The sequence below is a fragment of the Rana temporaria genome, chromosome 3, assembly GCF_905171775.1.
Source record: "Rana temporaria chromosome 3, aRanTem1.1, whole genome shotgun sequence".
Lineage (NCBI taxonomy): Eukaryota > Metazoa > Chordata > Amphibia > Anura > Ranidae > Rana > Rana temporaria.
Window position 1 is genome coordinate 384,555,062 of NC_053491.1, and position 17,231 is coordinate 384,572,292.

Consider the following 17,231-nt stretch of genomic DNA (forward strand, 5'->3'; position numbering starts at 1 on the left):
ACGGTAAGTACAGCTTCGATTAAAAAAAAACACCCGATTCCCCTTGACAAAACGAGCCTCAATCTAATGTTAAAAAAAAAAATTTCGGGTGGACTCTCGCTTTAAGCCCTGATTCACATTGATGCTACTTTAAAATCGCGCCCACTTTACTTGAAGTAGCGCGATTTTAAAGTAGCAAAGGTCAGTGCGATTTGACATGCTACCTGGTAGACATCTGTGTGGCTTCATGCACAGATGTCTATTGAAGTCGCACCTGAAATCGGCAAAAGTAGTGCAAGAACTACTTTTCTGCAAATCGGTGCGGCACCGCAAAATCGGTGTCGCACCAATTGGAACAGTGTCATTGCTTCCAATAGGCTGCGACTTTGATTGATTTGATCTCTCAAATTGCATGACAAATCACTCCAATGTGAACCTAGGCTTAAAGGGGTTGTAAAGGTTTGTTTTTTATTTTCTAAATGGGTTCCTTTAAGCTAGTGCTTTGTTGGTTCACTTACCTTTTCTTTGTCTGAATAACTCACTTCCTTTTTCTCCTCAGTTAGCTTGCCCCCATGTTCTGGCTGGGGGTTAGTCAGCCAGAAATGCTTACTGAGGAGGAACAGAAAGTGAGAAATTCAGACAAAGAAAACAAACCTTTACAACCCCTTTAAAGCAGTTGTATACCCCTAATTTTTTTTATACACCTGTAAGGCAAAAGTCATAATGAGCTAGTATGCACTGCATACTAGCTCATAATGAAATACTTACCTTAGAACGAGGCATCGGTAACTTACTTGGTCCACGCCGAGGGAGCTGACATGTTGCCTTGGTGTGTCTTCCGGGTATCGCGGCTCCAGCGCTGTGAGTGGCTGGAGCCGCGATGTCGTCACTTCCGCGCATGCGCGAGAGTCTTCTTTCCAGCAAGGCCCGGCGTCTGCCAGGCTTTCAGCTGAGAATAGCCCGTGCGCATGTGCCGCTGAAGTCAGCGGCTCATTGCAAGGGGAATATTTCCTCAACCGTACAGGTTGAGGAGATATTCTTTTTACCTACAGGTAAGCCTTATTATAGGCTTACCTGTAGGTAAAAGTAAAAAAATTACTATACAACCACTTTAAGTATAAAGTTTACAAAGATTAGGCTTCCCGCACAGGCTTGTTACCCTTTAGTTTTTGGTTCTGAACTTGTGGGAGGGCTGCACAAAAACTGTGAAAAGGGAGGTATAAAGAAGATACATTTATATCTCTTTGTATGTGCCCAGAGAAATACACTTCCTGTCGTGTGCAGAGGTGCACAGCAAGCAAGCTCTTAGTCCCTAGTTTGGAGGTAAGCAATCGTTTTCTATCATATTCAGGATTACTTTTTTGTTTCTTTTTTTCTTTTTCACCAAAATAAAATGAAATAAGAAGAAATACAAAAAAGGATAACTGCGGTTACAAAACTTCAGCCTAAAATTTGTACTTTGGAAAGTGACTGTTCACCTCAATTCACTTAGTAGGCAACAGCGTACGATTCCCCGTTTGTACTGTATGGTTAGGATTCAATTATTTTTTACATTTTATTTTTTTATTTCCCTTGTACATGATTAGTTACTCAAAGTAAACACGGCTTTATTGAATAGGATGAGTGAACAATCTCTATGACTTTAGTAAATCAACCCTGATGCCATTATCAAACAACAAGATGTAAAATGATTTGACAGTACCGTATTTATCGCGGTATAACGCGCTCCCGCGTATACCGCGCACCCCTAAAGTTGCCCCGAATCCTGTGTAAAAAAAGTTTTTTTTGTACTTACAGTTTTGGTGTCTTGTGCGGCGTCCATCGGCGGCCTCGTCGGGTCCGGCGTCCGTCTGCGGCTTCGGTTGTCCTCCTCGTCGGGTCCGGCGTCCTTCTGCGGCTTCGGGTGTCCTCTTCGTCGGGTCCGGTGTCCGTCTGTGGCTTCGGGTGTCCTCTTCGTCGGGTCCGGCGTCCTTCTGTGCTGTCCTCGCGTCTTCCCCGCTCATTTCCCGCGCCGAGTTTGAATACTGCGCCGACCTATACAGAGCGCAGTACACTCGTGTATTGTCGGGCAGGCTCGGCAACTCTCGCGCTGACGTCCTGTACGTCCAGGACGTGAGCGCGGAAGGAGCCGAGACTGCCCGACTATACCCAAGTGTACTGCGCTCGGTATATGTCGGCGCAGTATTCAAACTCTGCGCGGGAAAGCGGGTATCGGCGTATACTGCGCACCCACGATTTTGCCCTGATTTTCAGGGCAAAAAAGTGCGCGGTATACGCCAATAAATACGATATTTATGGTGTGTAAAGCCTAGTACACATCATAAGATTATCGCTTTTTTTTTTGTTTGTTTTTTGCAAGCCAAGCTCCATATCGAAAGTGAATAAGTTACTAAAGTACGAAAATTCTTGTAGGACAGAATACAAATGTGTAAGTTACGCAATGTATTTGATCTTCTTTTCAGACGAAAACTGTACTGATTAACCACTTGAGCTCCGGAAGGTTTGCCCCCTTTATGACCAGGCCATTTTTTGCGATACGGCACTGCATTACTTTAACTGACGATTGCGTGGTCGTGCAACGCTGTACCCAAATCTCCTTTCTTTTCCCACAAAAAGAGCTTTATTTTGGTGGTATTTGATCACCTCTGCGGTTATTTTTTTTATATTATAAACAAAAAAAGACTAATTTTGAAAAATAAAAAACAATATTTTTTACTTTCTGCTATGAAACATATCCAATAACAAAATGTAAAAAATCGAATTTCTTCATGAATTTAGGCCAATATGCATTCTGCTACATATTGTTGGTAAAAAAAAATCCGAATAAAGCGTATATTAATTGGTCTGCGCACAAGTTATAGCTTCTACAAAATATGGGATATTTTAGTTTTTTTTACTAGTATTGGCGGGAAACAGGGACTTATAGCGGGGCTGCGAAATTGACAACTAACTGACACTTTTAGAACTGGGGACCAATGACACTAATACAGTCATCAGTGCTAAAAAAAAATATGCCCTGTACTAATGACACTGGCAGGGAAGGGGTTAACAGGGGCGATCAAAGGGTTAAATGTGTTCCTTCGGGGTGGGACAATTGATGGCACAGTGGCGACAATTGATGGGCACAGTGGCTGCGTTTGATGGCACAGTGGCGACAATTGATGGCAGTGCCGATCCTGACCTCCCTGGGGCCCTAAGCAAAATAACATGTCACAAGCGCGGGGGGGGGGGCGGGCGCTGCCGACAGTGACATGTCACATTAAAGATTAATGTTGAGAAGCGGGGGGAGGGGGTGTTCTGCTGTCGGAAATAACATCATACATTAAAGTGAGAAGCGGGGGGTGCTGACTTCTTACCTCTTCTCCCATGCAGCCAGCGAGTTGAGAAGCAGGGTGAGGGGCCGAAAATGACTTTTCACCAGGCGGAGCCTCTAGTAATTTGGGGGCCCTCCGCAGCTTTGCGGGGCCCTAAGTGGCTTGCATAGTGAGCCTATAGGGTGGATCGCCCCTGATTGATGGGCACAGTGAGGCTGCAATTGATGTTTTTTTTTTCGTTTGTTTGCTCCCCCCCAAAAATCTTATAGACCCCCACATCTCTCCATAAAGAGGACCTGTCACGGACTATTTCTATTACAATGCATGTTTTACATTCCTTGTAATAGGAATAAAAGTGATCAATTTTTTTTTTTTTTAAGGGAAAGTGTAAAGATCAAAAAATGAAAATAAAATGAACAATAAAAAGATAAAAAAGAGCCCCTGTCCCCACGAGCTCACACACACAGAAGTGAACACATTCGTACGGCGCGCCCACGTATGTAAACGGCATTCAAATTACACATGTGAGGTATCACCACGAACGTTAGAGCGAGAGCAACAATTCTATACCAAGACCTGCTCTGTAACTCTAAACAGGTAACCTGTAAAAAATGTAAAATTTCCCTATTTACTCGGCATAACATCATCTTTCACATAAAAAAAAATTGGGCTAACTTTAGTGTTTTTTTTTTTAGTTTGTGAAACAATTTTTTTTTCAAATAAAAGCGCGTTTGAAAAATTGCTGCGCAAATACCGTGTGACATAAAAAGTTGCAACAACTGCCATTTTTTTCCCTAAAAATAAAAAACATATATAATGTCTGGGGGTTCTAAGTAATTTGCTACCAAAGAAATTATGATTTTTACAGGGGAATCCGTCTACAGCACAGTAGTCAGATCCCCCCCATTAGTGCCGTGTGATGGGAGATCCCGGAAGAAGAGAATAGCTACTTCCGGCTACTGCACAGTGGTCAGACCCCCCTCCTTCAGTGCCGTGTGATGGGAGAGCCCGTAGGGGGGGGGAATAGCTACTTCCGGCTACTACACACTACGTGCAGGGAGAGAGGTGCGGAACGTTTTCGTGGCGGTAAGCTGCTCACAATTCCTGGTAAAGTGTTTTTGTGGGAACATGTGAAGAGTTAAGGTGACAAGCAGGGTTGAAATAGCGTGGAGTGTGTGTTGTTGTGTGTGTTGTGTTGTATCTATGTACAGAAACATCCCCCATCACTCCGTGTATGTCCCAGATAATAGGAAGTTCATTTAGACCTTTCCTGTGTTCTGTACAATGAAATGTGTTCACTCACCACATACACTATACACTCTCTATATACAAAACGGCATTCCACAATAAACATATGAGAGCACAGTGTTCATGGCTGTTTACATGGTAGCACAACTGTATGGACACTGATCATTTAGAGAATCATTTATGTTTATGAAGTATTATATATTTATATATATATATATATATATATATTAAAAAAAAGTGCAGCCAAGCATGGGCATGTTTTTCACCTATTGCTTCCCCATTCATTTCAATGGGCTGCCCGTGTAGGGCATGCCACATGGAAAATTCATGCAAAAGTCCAGTTTGGTGCGCACATTTGCAGGTGCATGGGGGTGCCATTAACAATTTAATAGAACTGCTGAAGAGCCGCTCATTTCGGTGCATGTTGGGAAAGCATACACTTTTGCATGCATTGCCCACATGCGTAGATGTGAACTTGTTGTACCTGCCTGAGCCATTTGGAGTCAGTCGGGTGCGAGCTGTAGCTGCTTTGGGGAGTACACCTTAGAGCGCGTTTGATCTCTTTATGGGATCAGTGGTTCTGGTAAGCAGCTTGTCTGTACATATGAGCACAAAGGTGGAAGAGTGGTGAATAGCGATGGGCTAGGGCATGTTCAGATCGAGCCTGCTAGGAAGCAATCATAGGCAGTGAGGCATTTCCCAGTCTTCAGTTGCACATACACGCTGCCTATGATTGGTGGTGTGCAGTGCCGGCTTCCTGGCGAGATCGATCCAAACATGCACGAGCCGATCGCTACGTCTTTCAACAGTCATTTCCTTGTTCAGCACTAAGCACTTTTTTTCCTTTTGCATAAACTGGGACTGTGTTTGGACTTTGATTAATTTCCACAGTTTGATATTTGCTTGTATACATCAGTTCAATCATGGAGGTTGTCACATGTTGATTTTTGCGCCTGGTTCTTTTACAAGTAATGTTTTGTATGCAGCACTACATGGCACTTTGCATTTTATTTCAATTGTTTTTCCCACCTGGGGAAAAAAAATTAAGTCAGTAGCTAAAAATACTTTAGCTGCTGACTAGGGATGAGCTCCGGCGTGTTCGCACACTCCACATGCAGAGCCCGCCAGGAAGTAGGCACGGCGCTGCTCTAATCACAGGCAGGGAGACATTGTCCCGATGCTCGGCTGCAGAGATCGGGAAATGTCTCGCTGACTGTGATTAGCGCAGCACTGTGCAGACTTCCTGGTGGGCTCTGCATGTGGACTGTGCGAACACGCCGGAGCTCATCCCTACTCCTGTCTTTTAATATAAGGACACTTACCTGTCCAGGGAGCCCGCAATGTCGGCACACAAAGCCGACCCGTCCCTCAGCTCTGCAGACGCCGGCATCCTTACTAAGGGAAACAGGAAGTGAAACCTTGCAGCTTCACAGCCTACTGTGCATGTGTGAGTCGCTCTGCGCTTTCTGAATGGTCCCTGCTGTCTTCTGGGACCTGTGTGTCTACCAGAAGGCATCAGGGAAGAGGGGGGGGGGCATACATTCCGTAGTTTGCAGCATAGATTGCGGTGATCTTTGCCCGAAAAAATGGGAGCAGATACCTGGATTTGACAGGTATCTGCTCCCCTCCTCCCCCCTGAAAAGTGGCACTGGAGGGGGAGGGGTATCCGATCTGCGGAGGTTCGATTTCTGGGTGGAACTCCACTTTAATATCATATTATTGATATTGTAGTAGATGAATGATTATTGATTTTTATGTTTTGCATGAATTCCGTATATCATAGGGTAATCTATTGTGTTTCTGATTGGAGCTTACTGGCAGAAAAACATAACTCTCCTAAACTCATCTAAACTTTGTACAAAAAATGCTCTATATGAGCGTTTTTTACTGCCAAATGTCCAGACTTTTTTTAAGCCCAGTGTGCAAATAGCTTGAGGCTGCAGAGAAAGGGACTGTGGAATCTCTGTCCTCAGTCCCTGTCTCAAAAGTGTCTCAAAAGTGAGACTTCATGGGGTTTAGACTCCTAACATCTCACCAAAGCCCCCCCCCCCCCCACAACAAAGTTGTGAAAAAAGTGTAAAGACGATATTAAATAAAAAAACAATGGTAAAAGAATCTGACTTAGTTTTTTTTTTTAACCACTTGGGTTCCGCGCTATGGACGAAAGACGTCCACAGCGCGGCTCTCAAGTGCCGAGTGGACGTCTTTGGACCTCTGCTGTTGTCTATCTCCGGGCGCGCAGCGGGGAAACAACGTGCCCGGCGCATAGCTCGGGAGCCGATGCGTGTGCCTGGCGGCCGCGATGTCCGCCGGGTACCCGCGATCGGTGGTGACAGCAGGGACGTGGAGCTCTGTTTGTAAACACAGAGCTCCACGTCCTGTCAGGGAGAGAGGAGACCTTGTACATAGGGACACAGCATCGGTCACCTCCCCCAGTCAGTCCCCTCCCCCCCCACACAGTTGGAACACACCCAGGATACACATTTAACCCCTTCCTCACCCCCTAGTGTTAACCCCTTCACTGCCAGTCACATTTATACAGTAATTAGCACTGATCGCTGTATAAATGTAAATGATCCCAAAAGTGTCCGATATACGCCATTACTAGTAAAAAAAAAAATAAAAAAAAAAAATCATAAATCTATCCCCTATTTTGTAGGCGCTATAACTTTTGTGCAAACCAATCAATATACGCTTATTGCGTTTTTTTTTTTTTTAACAAAAATATGTATCCGCCTAAACCGAGGGAAATTTTTAATTTTTTTTTTAAAAATAATTGGGTTATTATCGTAACAAAAAGTAAAACATATTGTGTTTTTTTTCAAAATTTTCTGTATTTTTATGTTTATAGCGCAAAAAATAAAAATCGCAGAGATGCTCAAATACCACCAAAAGAAAGCTCTGTTTGTGGGAAAAAATGTATAAAAATATAATTTGGGTACAGTGTTGTATGACCGCGCAATTGTCATTCAAAATGCGTCGGCGCAGAAAGCTGAAAATTGGTCTGGGCACGAAGGGGGTTTAAGTGCCCAGTAATGAAGTGGTTAAATAACAAACATCATACTTGCCTCCTCTGTGCAGTTTGTTTTTCCTCCTCTTCTGGGGTCTCACGGCTCCTCCCCGGCTCCTAACCCCCTCTGGGAAGCAGTCTCCTGAGGGGGGTTACCTTGCGGGCGTGCTCGTGAGTCATACATTCGGCGTCCATAGCCGCCAATGTATGACTCAGCCCCGGCTCCCGTGTCATTGGATTTGATTGACAGCAGTGGGAGCCAATGGCTGCGCTGCTATCAATCTATTCAATCAACAACCGGGAACCCGTGGAGAGAGAGAGACGCTGGGGACGTGCCCAAGGAAATTCGGGGCTCAGGTAAGTAAAACGGGGGGAGGGGGGGTGTTGTGGGGTCAGACACTGCAAGGTGGTGTTTCACCTTAATGCATAGGATGCATTAAGCTGAAAAAACGCAAGGGTTTACAACCCTTTTTAAGTTTCTAATCAGACTAAAAAGCCACACCCAATATGTGGCATTATTTAGCCACACCCAACTTCTCCCTAGTACATTACTTGGCCCAGGGGCCCATGATGCTGTTGAGGTGGCACTGCCCATGAGAGGATCCTGACACCTTTATTGGGTCGCTAGCTTTAAGTCACTAGCCACTCTGCATGTCACCAAGCTAGGTGCCTTTCCATGAGGCTCTTCCGCATTAATCAGAAAGATGGCTTCTATGTGGTGGCCACCTTTAAACCTGGGGGCCCTATGATTCCCCTAGTGCCTGGGGGCCCCATGAGTTCTCAGTTCACCCCTGGTCTGATGCATCTAATAACAGCAGGGCCCTCTGATCCCTCCTGTATTGAATTTTATTGTAACTGTACTATCTTCCCTGATGTTATAAAGCGCTGCGCAAACTGTTGGCGCTATACAAATCCTGTATAATAATAATAATAGACGTATGGAAAGGTCTCATGAAAACTATAGATAAGCCGGCCTAACTCAGAATCTACGCCGCCGTATGTTTAAGCGTATGCTCAAACAGAGATACGCTTGCGCCGTTCTATCTTAGATTGCAATTTTTCGGATGGCCGCTAGGTGGCGCTTCCATTGCGGCCGGCATAGATTATGTAAATGAGCTTGTACGCCGATTCACGAACGTACGCCCGGCCGCCGCAGTCTAATTACGTTGTTTCCGTAAGGCCTTAGGCGGCCTAAAGTTATTCCACCTATGAGGTGGAATAACAATGTTAAAGTATGGCCGCCGTTCCCGCCGCGAGGTTCGAATTTTTTACGTAGTTTGCGTAAGTCGTCCGCGAATCGGGAGTTACGTCGTTACTGGGAAATGTAGGCGCCCGGCGCATGCGCAGTAGCACAAGACGTCAAAAAATGTGAGGTCAAGCCTCATTACCATACAACACACCCCCCTCCAACCAATTTGAATTAGGCGCCCTTACGCCCGCCGCGATTACACTACTCCGCCCTAAGTAAGGAGGTAAGTGCTTTGAGAATCATGTACTTGCCTCTCTTGCTTAAGGCGCCGTAGTGTAAACACTCTAGGCTACGCCGTCTTAACATTGCGCGGCCGTACCTGAATCTACCTATTTCTGTAGCCTTGCTCTCTGAAGAGCGATCTGCATTTAGATTGCTCTCTGAAGAGTGCATTTGACAGGCAGTGTCGTATTATCTCATCACTGCCTGCTGTAACCCCTTGAACCCCGCACTCGAGTACCACAGACCCGTGTCGCTGTTGAGTGGCACATGAAGCGCAGCCCTATTAACTAATGCCCACCAAATCGGGTATAGAGAGTATAATTTCTGCCACGGCATGTGTACACCCCCAGTTACTGCCTCTGCAGAAAAAGGGAGAGCAGTTGGGGGGGGGGGGGGGCGGGGGTGCTAAAAATGCAGGTCAACTGTGTTAACTAGTCCTGTGCATTTACATTTCTTTGAAACCGATTTAATAATACTAATGAGACATTACCATTTGTTTCCCCTTCTGGAACAGCAATCCATCCACACAGTTTGCTTAGAAATATGGAGTCACTAAGACGCTTGATGTCTAGAAAGAAGGATAACCCTTGGAAAACAGTAAATGACAACTGGGATGATTTGTTAAAAACTTTTCGTATTTCAACTTTAGTAGCCAACAAAGACAGGAACCCTTGGAAAGGATGGTGTAGATCCTGGGAAATGTATGAGCGAACCCATTCAAAAACACCCAAGTCAGGCAAGGAGAGGGCAGCTGTGTGGCGAGAGCTATACAACTTTGCAAAATTCACTGAAGATAGGTTAGATGAGGCAACGGCCATGCACCAACAATTGACAAAGCAAGCGGCTGAATTTACAAACCTTCAAAACGAGAACTTACTTTTGAAAACAAAATGCGAGTCACTTCAAAAAAAGTTTGATTACGAAGCAACAGCCATGTGGAAACGCTTGGAAACGCAAACGGCTGAACTTGCAAACCTTCAAAACGAGAACTTACTTTTGAAAACAAAATGCGAGTCACTTCAAAAAAAGTTTGATTACGAAGCAACAGCCATGAGGAAACGCTTGGAAACGCAAAAGGCTGGACTTACAAACTTTCAAGAAGAGAACTTTGTTTTGAAAACAAAATGCGAGTCACTTAAAGAGCAGTTACACTCTGAACAGATTAAAAATGTCATGGATGAACACCGTCATAAAAAAGAACTAGAGGAAGAAGTGAATGAAAAACAGCTGGCTCAATATGAAAACAATGAATTTTTAAAACAACGTAATGAACTGGAAAGGCAATTAGTGCAAGTAAAGCAAGATCTGAAAGTTTACCAAATCCACAACTATAACCAATATCACAAGAATATCACTGTTGTGAATTGCCAACACCACTTAGAGGGAGAAGAAAGCTGGCATGAGCAGGCAAAGAGAGCAGGAGTGGGGTGCCCATCATATTACAAGATATGGGAGAGACTAGCCAACTATGAGGATCCTAATACACCCCGCAATGCTACTTTTTGGCAACTTGTAATCCGCCTTAGCAGACGTGAAGATCTTGGAACAAGAGAAGCAATATGAGCTTCTAAGGTGTCTCAAGGTAAAAAGACTATTGCACATTCTGCTTCTAAATTCAAAAGTAACTTATGGAGAGGCAGCTAATTATATATATATATATATTAGGGCCAAAACAACTAATCGATTATGAAATTAATCGATTACAATTTTCATAATCGATTAATCGGCCAGTGACATAATGGGGTTAAACTAAAATTAGCCCTTTATAGTACAAAAAAGCAAATCGCTACTGTAAATATTACTTTCACTGTCCCACAGTAAAAAAACGAACCCCTTACAGTAGCGATTATTTGCTCTTTTTGTACTTATTTTGTTTTTTTTTAACCCCATTATGTTACTAAACATCCCAGGCCTGGGTCACACCTCTGTTTTTTGGTGCTTTTTTCAGAAACACAGTACAGTTCATTTACATGTTTTCCTATGGGACACGTTCACATCCATGATTTTTTTTTTTTAGCTGCTGCGTATTTGGAAAGGGCAAGGACTTTTTAACGCAAAACGGTGCTATTTTTTTTTGTTCAATATACTTCAATGAAGAAGCTGCAGAAAAGCATGTAATGTGTTTTTGCGGCAATTGTGTTTTTGTAATCTGCCTAACAACAAATTGGCCCAATTTTTTTTTCAAATATGCTTATTTTTAAAAAAAATTTTTAAGGCTATTACCTGATTAATCAAAACAATAATCGGCCAAATAATCGATTATGAAAATAATCGTTAGTTGCAGCCCTAATATATATATATATATATATATATATATATATATATATATATATATATATATATATATATATATATATATATATATATATATATATATATATATATATATATATATATATATATATATATATATATATATACCAGTCCAGAGAACCATTCATTATACAATGCTATAATACCATATTTGCATCACAAGTTAATTACTTCAGATGGGTTGCTTGGTGATAGTTCACCATGTATGGGGCCAAAGTGATACAGTACGTGTGTGTAAAGTATACATCATGGCAAACACCATTCAGTTCATCTGTACAGTATATGCACATTTCCCCATGTTTTGTCTCCTATTATGCTAAAAGTACAGAAAAAAACACCTGTTGATGTGTCAGAAATCCAGTTGGCTACTTTACTGTGAGAACACATTGCCTCTGCTGTTCTGAAAACCCTAAGCAGTCCTGTCAGCCATGCCTAAGTTCTCCCATGATGGGCTATAGAACACCTCCACCTTTCCTTGTCTAGGGCCTGGTTCACACTGGTACGATTTGAGATGTCAAATCGCATCTCAAATCGGCAGCATTTGCCGGCAATGGCAGCGTCCTAATCGGTGCACCGATTTCAAAAAGTAGTTCCTGTACTACTTTTTGCCATTTCGGCTGCGATTTACATTGAGAAACCTGCACAGATGTCTCTGAAATCGCGGCCGAAATCGGGACTGCCAGCGGGAGTGAAATCGTGCGAGTTCCGCTGAACTCGCAAGGCTTCACTCCCGCAGCCCAGTGTGAACCTGGGCTTAATGTCTAAAGGAGAATGTGTTTGTAGTATAGCAGGGAAGAACACCAGGCAGGGCTGACGAGACAGTTTGCAATTTTAATACAGAAAAGGAACTGTGTTGCCTGTTTAAGCAGGAAGTTAGCTCATTGGATTCTGGCAGATGGAAAGGTATTTTTCTGTACTTGCAGAATTTTTAAGCTATAAAACATGGAGAAATGTGTATGTATTGCAGAGATGTACTGATTTTTATTTTTGCCCAGACATAAACTTCAATAGATAGCATGAAATGTTCCTAAAATTGTAACATTAAAGGAGAAGTCCAGCCTAAGCGTTTTAGGCTGAGCTTCTCCTCTGGGTCACAGGAGTGCAATTAGTTTTGCACTTCTGTGACCCATTTTCAGCAGAGTGAAGTCCGCTTTCCGCTGACGTCACTGCCATCAGTCCAGGCAGCACATCATCTCGTGTCTGGATCCGCCAGCTGCCTTGATTGATGGCAGTCTCAGCGAGCTGCAGAGAAGGCCGCTCTCTGCGCTCCAATGAGCGTGGAAAAGCAGAGAGGAGAGCTGCTGAGTAACAGTCAGCAGCTCTCCTCTCGGGATCTGTGAAAACCGAGCCATCGGCAATGTTCGTGGCTCGGTTCTCAGTGCAGAGACGACGGGGGAAAGATGCAGCATTGGTCTGATGCTGTATCCACCGAGGTAAGCATGAATCTTTAATATAAAAAAAACATATTTCTCTTAAGTTATTTTAACAGTATGGCTGGGACAGATCAAGAGCAATATAAGGGCTTAAAGCTGAGTTCCACCCAAAAGTGGAATTCCGCTTAAACCACTCCTCGCCCCCTTATATGCCACATTTGGCATGTAATTTTTTTTGGGAGGGAGTGGGTGCTTCAGTAGGAGTGGGCGTTCCTGTCCCACTTCCTCCTTTCACCCATGGACCGCTTGGGCGACTCGTCATATCGCCTTAGGCGGCCCCTCCCTGTAGGCAGCCGCCTGTGACATGTGACAAGTCCCAGGCAATCGCCTGTCCACTCCTAGAGCGCGGCTTGCGCATGCGCAGTGATTGCCCGGCCGTGAAGCCAAAAGCTATCACGGCCGGGTGCCCACAGTCTGAATGGAGGCACCAGCGGAGGGGGAGGGAGCGACACTCCGGTCCGTCTCGTCGCTGGAAAGTGGAGTATGTAAGTGTCTGTTTATTAAAAGCCAGCACTTTAAATAGTGTGCAGCTAACCAAACCTGAAGTCTAGGAATTTGGTGATCATGGTTGAAGAGAAGGATCAGAGTTCCAGTTGGCTGACCTTTCTTTTAGTCAGAAATCATGCAGGCAAATGTCAAGGCTTTTAGATATGCAGGCAGCACTGGAAGAAGTCTATAGCAGCATTTTCTCTGGGAAAGGTATTTTAACCCTTCTGTTCTTTAAATACCCAATCCAGCAAAGATAGTTGGCATAGCTTTGTATTAAAATCTTGTAATGGGTCAACTGTAAACCATATCAATTCCAGAGGGGATGAAGGTCTTGTTCTAGGTCGCTAGAGGTAAACTCTCACATTAAAGTTCCCAGCTCAACCCAACTCCTATAAGCCGCCCCTGCTGTATTCTTTCAATTCTCCCACCTACTTATACAGGGAAGGGGGGGGGGGGGGGGGGGCAAATGTTGGTTTAACACTCCATCTACCTACTGCTGTCATACTGGGGTTAAAGTTCATTCACAGCACCACCCACCCACTGCTGTCTTATTTGGAGTGTGGCTGGCAGTTGGTTCTCAGCTTCTCCTGCTTAGTGGTTATTTGAGTTACTTTCTATCACGTAGTCTGCCTATTCTCCTGACATCAACAAGGCATTTTCCTCCACATAACTGCCGCTCATTGGATATTTTCTGTTTTTTTTTGGCCATTCTCTGTAGAGGGTTGTGTGTGAAAATCCAAGTAGATCAGCAGTTTTTGAATACCCAGACCAGCCCGCCGGGCATTACACACACACACACACACACACACACACACATATATATATAGTGTGTGTATATATATGTATGTATGTATGTGTGTGTGTGTGTGTGTGTGTATATATATAATATATATATATATATTTCTTATGTGTTAGAATTATTGCCTGCAAGGCCTCCATTTTTGCCCCCGATTTTGTAAGAGCTTTTATCATCCACCATCTTGTTTTATGATCATGTTCCCATATAATCAAACTAATTTTCATTACCTAAAAACCATGTACGTCTAGCTTCAACACAGTGACCTTTCCTGTTTATGTAACACCTGGCAGTTTATGTCTCGTACACTACATGTGGCACTCAAATGGCTCAATTTTTTGGACCCTATCAGAACTTAATAAAATAACACAAAAATAGATGTCAAAATTTTGGCTATAGGGAAGGTATAAGGTGACTTACTCTCTAGCTTCTGGTCTAGTTGTGCATTTCTTATTGATAATTTCATTTTTGTATCGCCCGATTTGGGATCTAACTCGATAATTATTCTAATTTACATGTTTTATAATCTCATGCATTTTCTGTAACTGGCTCCAAATTTCCTTTTTAACTCAGTTGTTGCACCTGGTGAAGGGGAAGGTCCAGCAGTTCAACCAGGGCACTGTTTAATTATTAATAGGGCAACATGAAAAAACACATGGACACATCATTTGTATTGACCGGTTTCACCTCTTTTTACAATTGGGGAAAAAAAATACACTTCTGTGAACTCAAACACATGGCAAAATGTGTCCATTAAAGCGTAAATCCACTACATTTAATAAACTCCATTAAACTGTAAGTACAGCAGCACTCAGACTAGGAAAGGGAGGGCTAGCACTAATGGCCTATCAGGGCTCTATTGCTATTCCCAGTGCTGTGAGTCTCATGCTGAACCAATTTACAAAAGGGGGAGCAGAGGGATGACTGCATCAGGGTGCTAATATTCTTTCACTGTATCCATTCACAGGCCTGGGGGAGTTGTGTCCTAAAGTATGCTGTGTTATGTAGCCTGCAAACAGGTCCAGGACCTGGATGAGTTTTATGATCAACCTTGTTCATCATGTTCAATGCAATTGAGCTGCATGTTTGCAAGGACTGTGATGACAGAATTATCCCAGAGGGACGTGGATCATTTGAGATGAACAATGTTATCTTGGTCAATCAGGAATTCCCCTTATCTTTGGATATGTGCCCAGGCAATGATTCATAGCCAAGGATTTCTGTTACTAAATGTAATTGCGTATTGTCTTAATCTGATATACAATGTATGGTACTCTGTTGTGAACAAAGCTTTTGATACGTTCTCAGTAAACCATACAGTATATAGACAACTTCTGTTTTTCCTGGTTTGTCTGACATTCAGCTTTAAAGTGGAGTTCCACCCATAAATATAACATTACATCAGTAGTTTTAAAAAAATGTCATTAATCCTTTACGAAAAACATATTTTTTTTAGATGCCTTCAAAGTGTTGTTGCTAGGCAGAATAGTTAATCTTAATGCTTCCTAACCTACACCGCACAGACTCCTGGGAATGTAGTGGGTGTAACTTTCCAGGCGTCTGTGCACTCCCCAGTCTCAAAGAATCATGTGACTTGGACAGCACAGGTGCTGAAACCTGATCTGACACTGCTTGTGCAGCACTGAGCATGTGTGAGATCTGCAAGGCTGAAATCCAGGAAGTCATACAGTCTGGCTTCATGATGTTCACACTTAAAATGGCCCCAGTCAATTTCTATTTTATAAAGTGTCTAAATGCTGTAACAACCTAACAAAACGGACCTTAGTTTACAGACTAACTTTACTAGAATACATTAAGCTTGTGTATTACAGGGGTATTTATATTTAAAAAGTGAAATTGTGGCCGGAACTCCGCTTTAAGTTGAATCTGTGCTTTGCCCAGCTAAGACAATGTAACTGGTTTATTTTAAACCCCCCACCTGCCTATCCCCAGAAGCACATACTCGCCTTTCCTTCACTACTACCCTGATCAGAAGCTGTCCTATGTTGGCTAAGGGCCACTTTTGTAGCTTACAGAGGGCTTTAGATTCCACCCATGTGACAGTTCTGGTGCATGGTGATTGGCCCATCCCTGTCAAATGGATTGAATCACATGCTCCTTTATAACCAGGTACTGGGAATTTTCTTTTCTTCCAGAAGCTAAAAAGTCATGGGTTTATGCAGGTGAGTATGTGCTGGTAAGGGGGATCATGAGGCTTAAAGTGAAGTCTCTAGTTTACAGGGCTGAATAATAGTCAATGCCATTCGACCCACGTACTCTGAGCCCAGGTTGTCATGGCTGTACTACTGCACTGATTATGTTAGCACCATTCAGTGCAGTAGTAAGAGCCTAGGAGTCCCTATTGCTTGGGGGGGGGGGGAAGCAAGAACCTTTTGAATTACTCATCAGCTACAGAAATAAACAATCTACTCATTACTGGAATATTAGTTTGTGTGGAACAACTGTCCCCCAACTTTTGACATGTCTGTCACAAATTGTCAGCAAGAATGCACAGGCATAAAGGCTAATATAAACCGGCACACAGGTACTTGTAGAAATAGAACTAAAATATATCTAAATAATAACAATACATTGAACTTTATGGCACAGACCAAAAGAGCATGCTTTAAACCTTCCTTTTTGTTTGTTTTTTTGCAGGAACAGAAGTTATTGAATAGCTACAACTTCAAGCATTAAGACAAATTGGGAGGAGCCTTTCTAGGAGAAGAGCTGCTGCTGCCAAGTTTTCCTTCTCTTTTTTTTTAATTGTGGGTGGCTATTTTACAGCAGAAAGCGTCTTTGTCGGCTCCCAAGATATTTTGTATTTATCCGTAAACTAAGTGATAGATCACAGTATTGGATAATTTGCTAGTCTACTATAAGTCTAGTTGAATGTGACCAACTATTACTAGCTATACCATGGCCTGGATAAATGCCAACTTTCACAAACCCTCACATTTCTCTAACTATCTATTTTAACCAACTATTTTATATTATTGTTTAATCTAAATTTGAACTTTTTTTATTAAGACTGTCATGATATATAAGCTGCTACGATGTGGACATTCCATTTAAATTCTATAAAAATGTGGGTTGCCAAAACTGCCGCGTGCACATGATCATTTTTCGTCATGAAAAAAACGAAGTTTTAACAAAAAAAAAAAATAATTTAAAATGA

The 17,231-nt window shown here is 42.9% G+C and overlaps 2 protein-coding genes across 14 annotated transcripts in view; one reads left to right on the forward strand and one right to left on the reverse strand.

Annotated features, from left to right (window-relative positions):
- Positions 1-17,231, reverse strand: part of DGKI (diacylglycerol kinase iota) — a 483,473-nt gene that overhangs the window by 38,783 nt on the left and 427,459 nt on the right. The gene's annotated exons all lie outside the window — the stretch shown is intronic.
- Positions 4,239-17,205, forward strand: LOC120932882. Of its 3 annotated transcripts, none has more exons than XM_040345701.1 (3): positions 4,239-4,400; positions 9,537-10,604; positions 16,712-17,205. In XM_040345701.1, the coding sequence occupies exons 1-2, from the start codon at positions 4,292-4,294 to the stop codon at positions 10,583-10,585; spliced, it is 1,158 nt and encodes a 385-aa protein (XP_040201635.1). In that variant the 5' UTR covers positions 4,239-4,291; the 3' UTR covers positions 10,586-10,604; positions 16,712-17,205. The 3 variants fall into 3 exon arrangements, with proteins under 3 accessions (XP_040201635.1, XP_040201636.1, XP_040201637.1); XM_040345702.1 differs by having other exon boundaries at positions 4,240-4,379; XM_040345703.1 differs by having other exon boundaries at positions 4,243-4,379; positions 9,532-10,604.

Bases quoted from the DNA above. Each gene is read 5' to 3' on its own strand.
- LOC120932882 (XM_040345701.1), top strand. From the start codon at position 4,292: ATGGGAGAGCCCGTAGGGGGGGGGAATAGCTACTTCCGGCTACTACAC. The intron at 4,401-9,536 runs GTAAAGTGTTTT...CTTCTGGAACAG, and splicing joins TAAGCTGCTCACAATTCCTG to CAATCCATCCACACAGTTTG.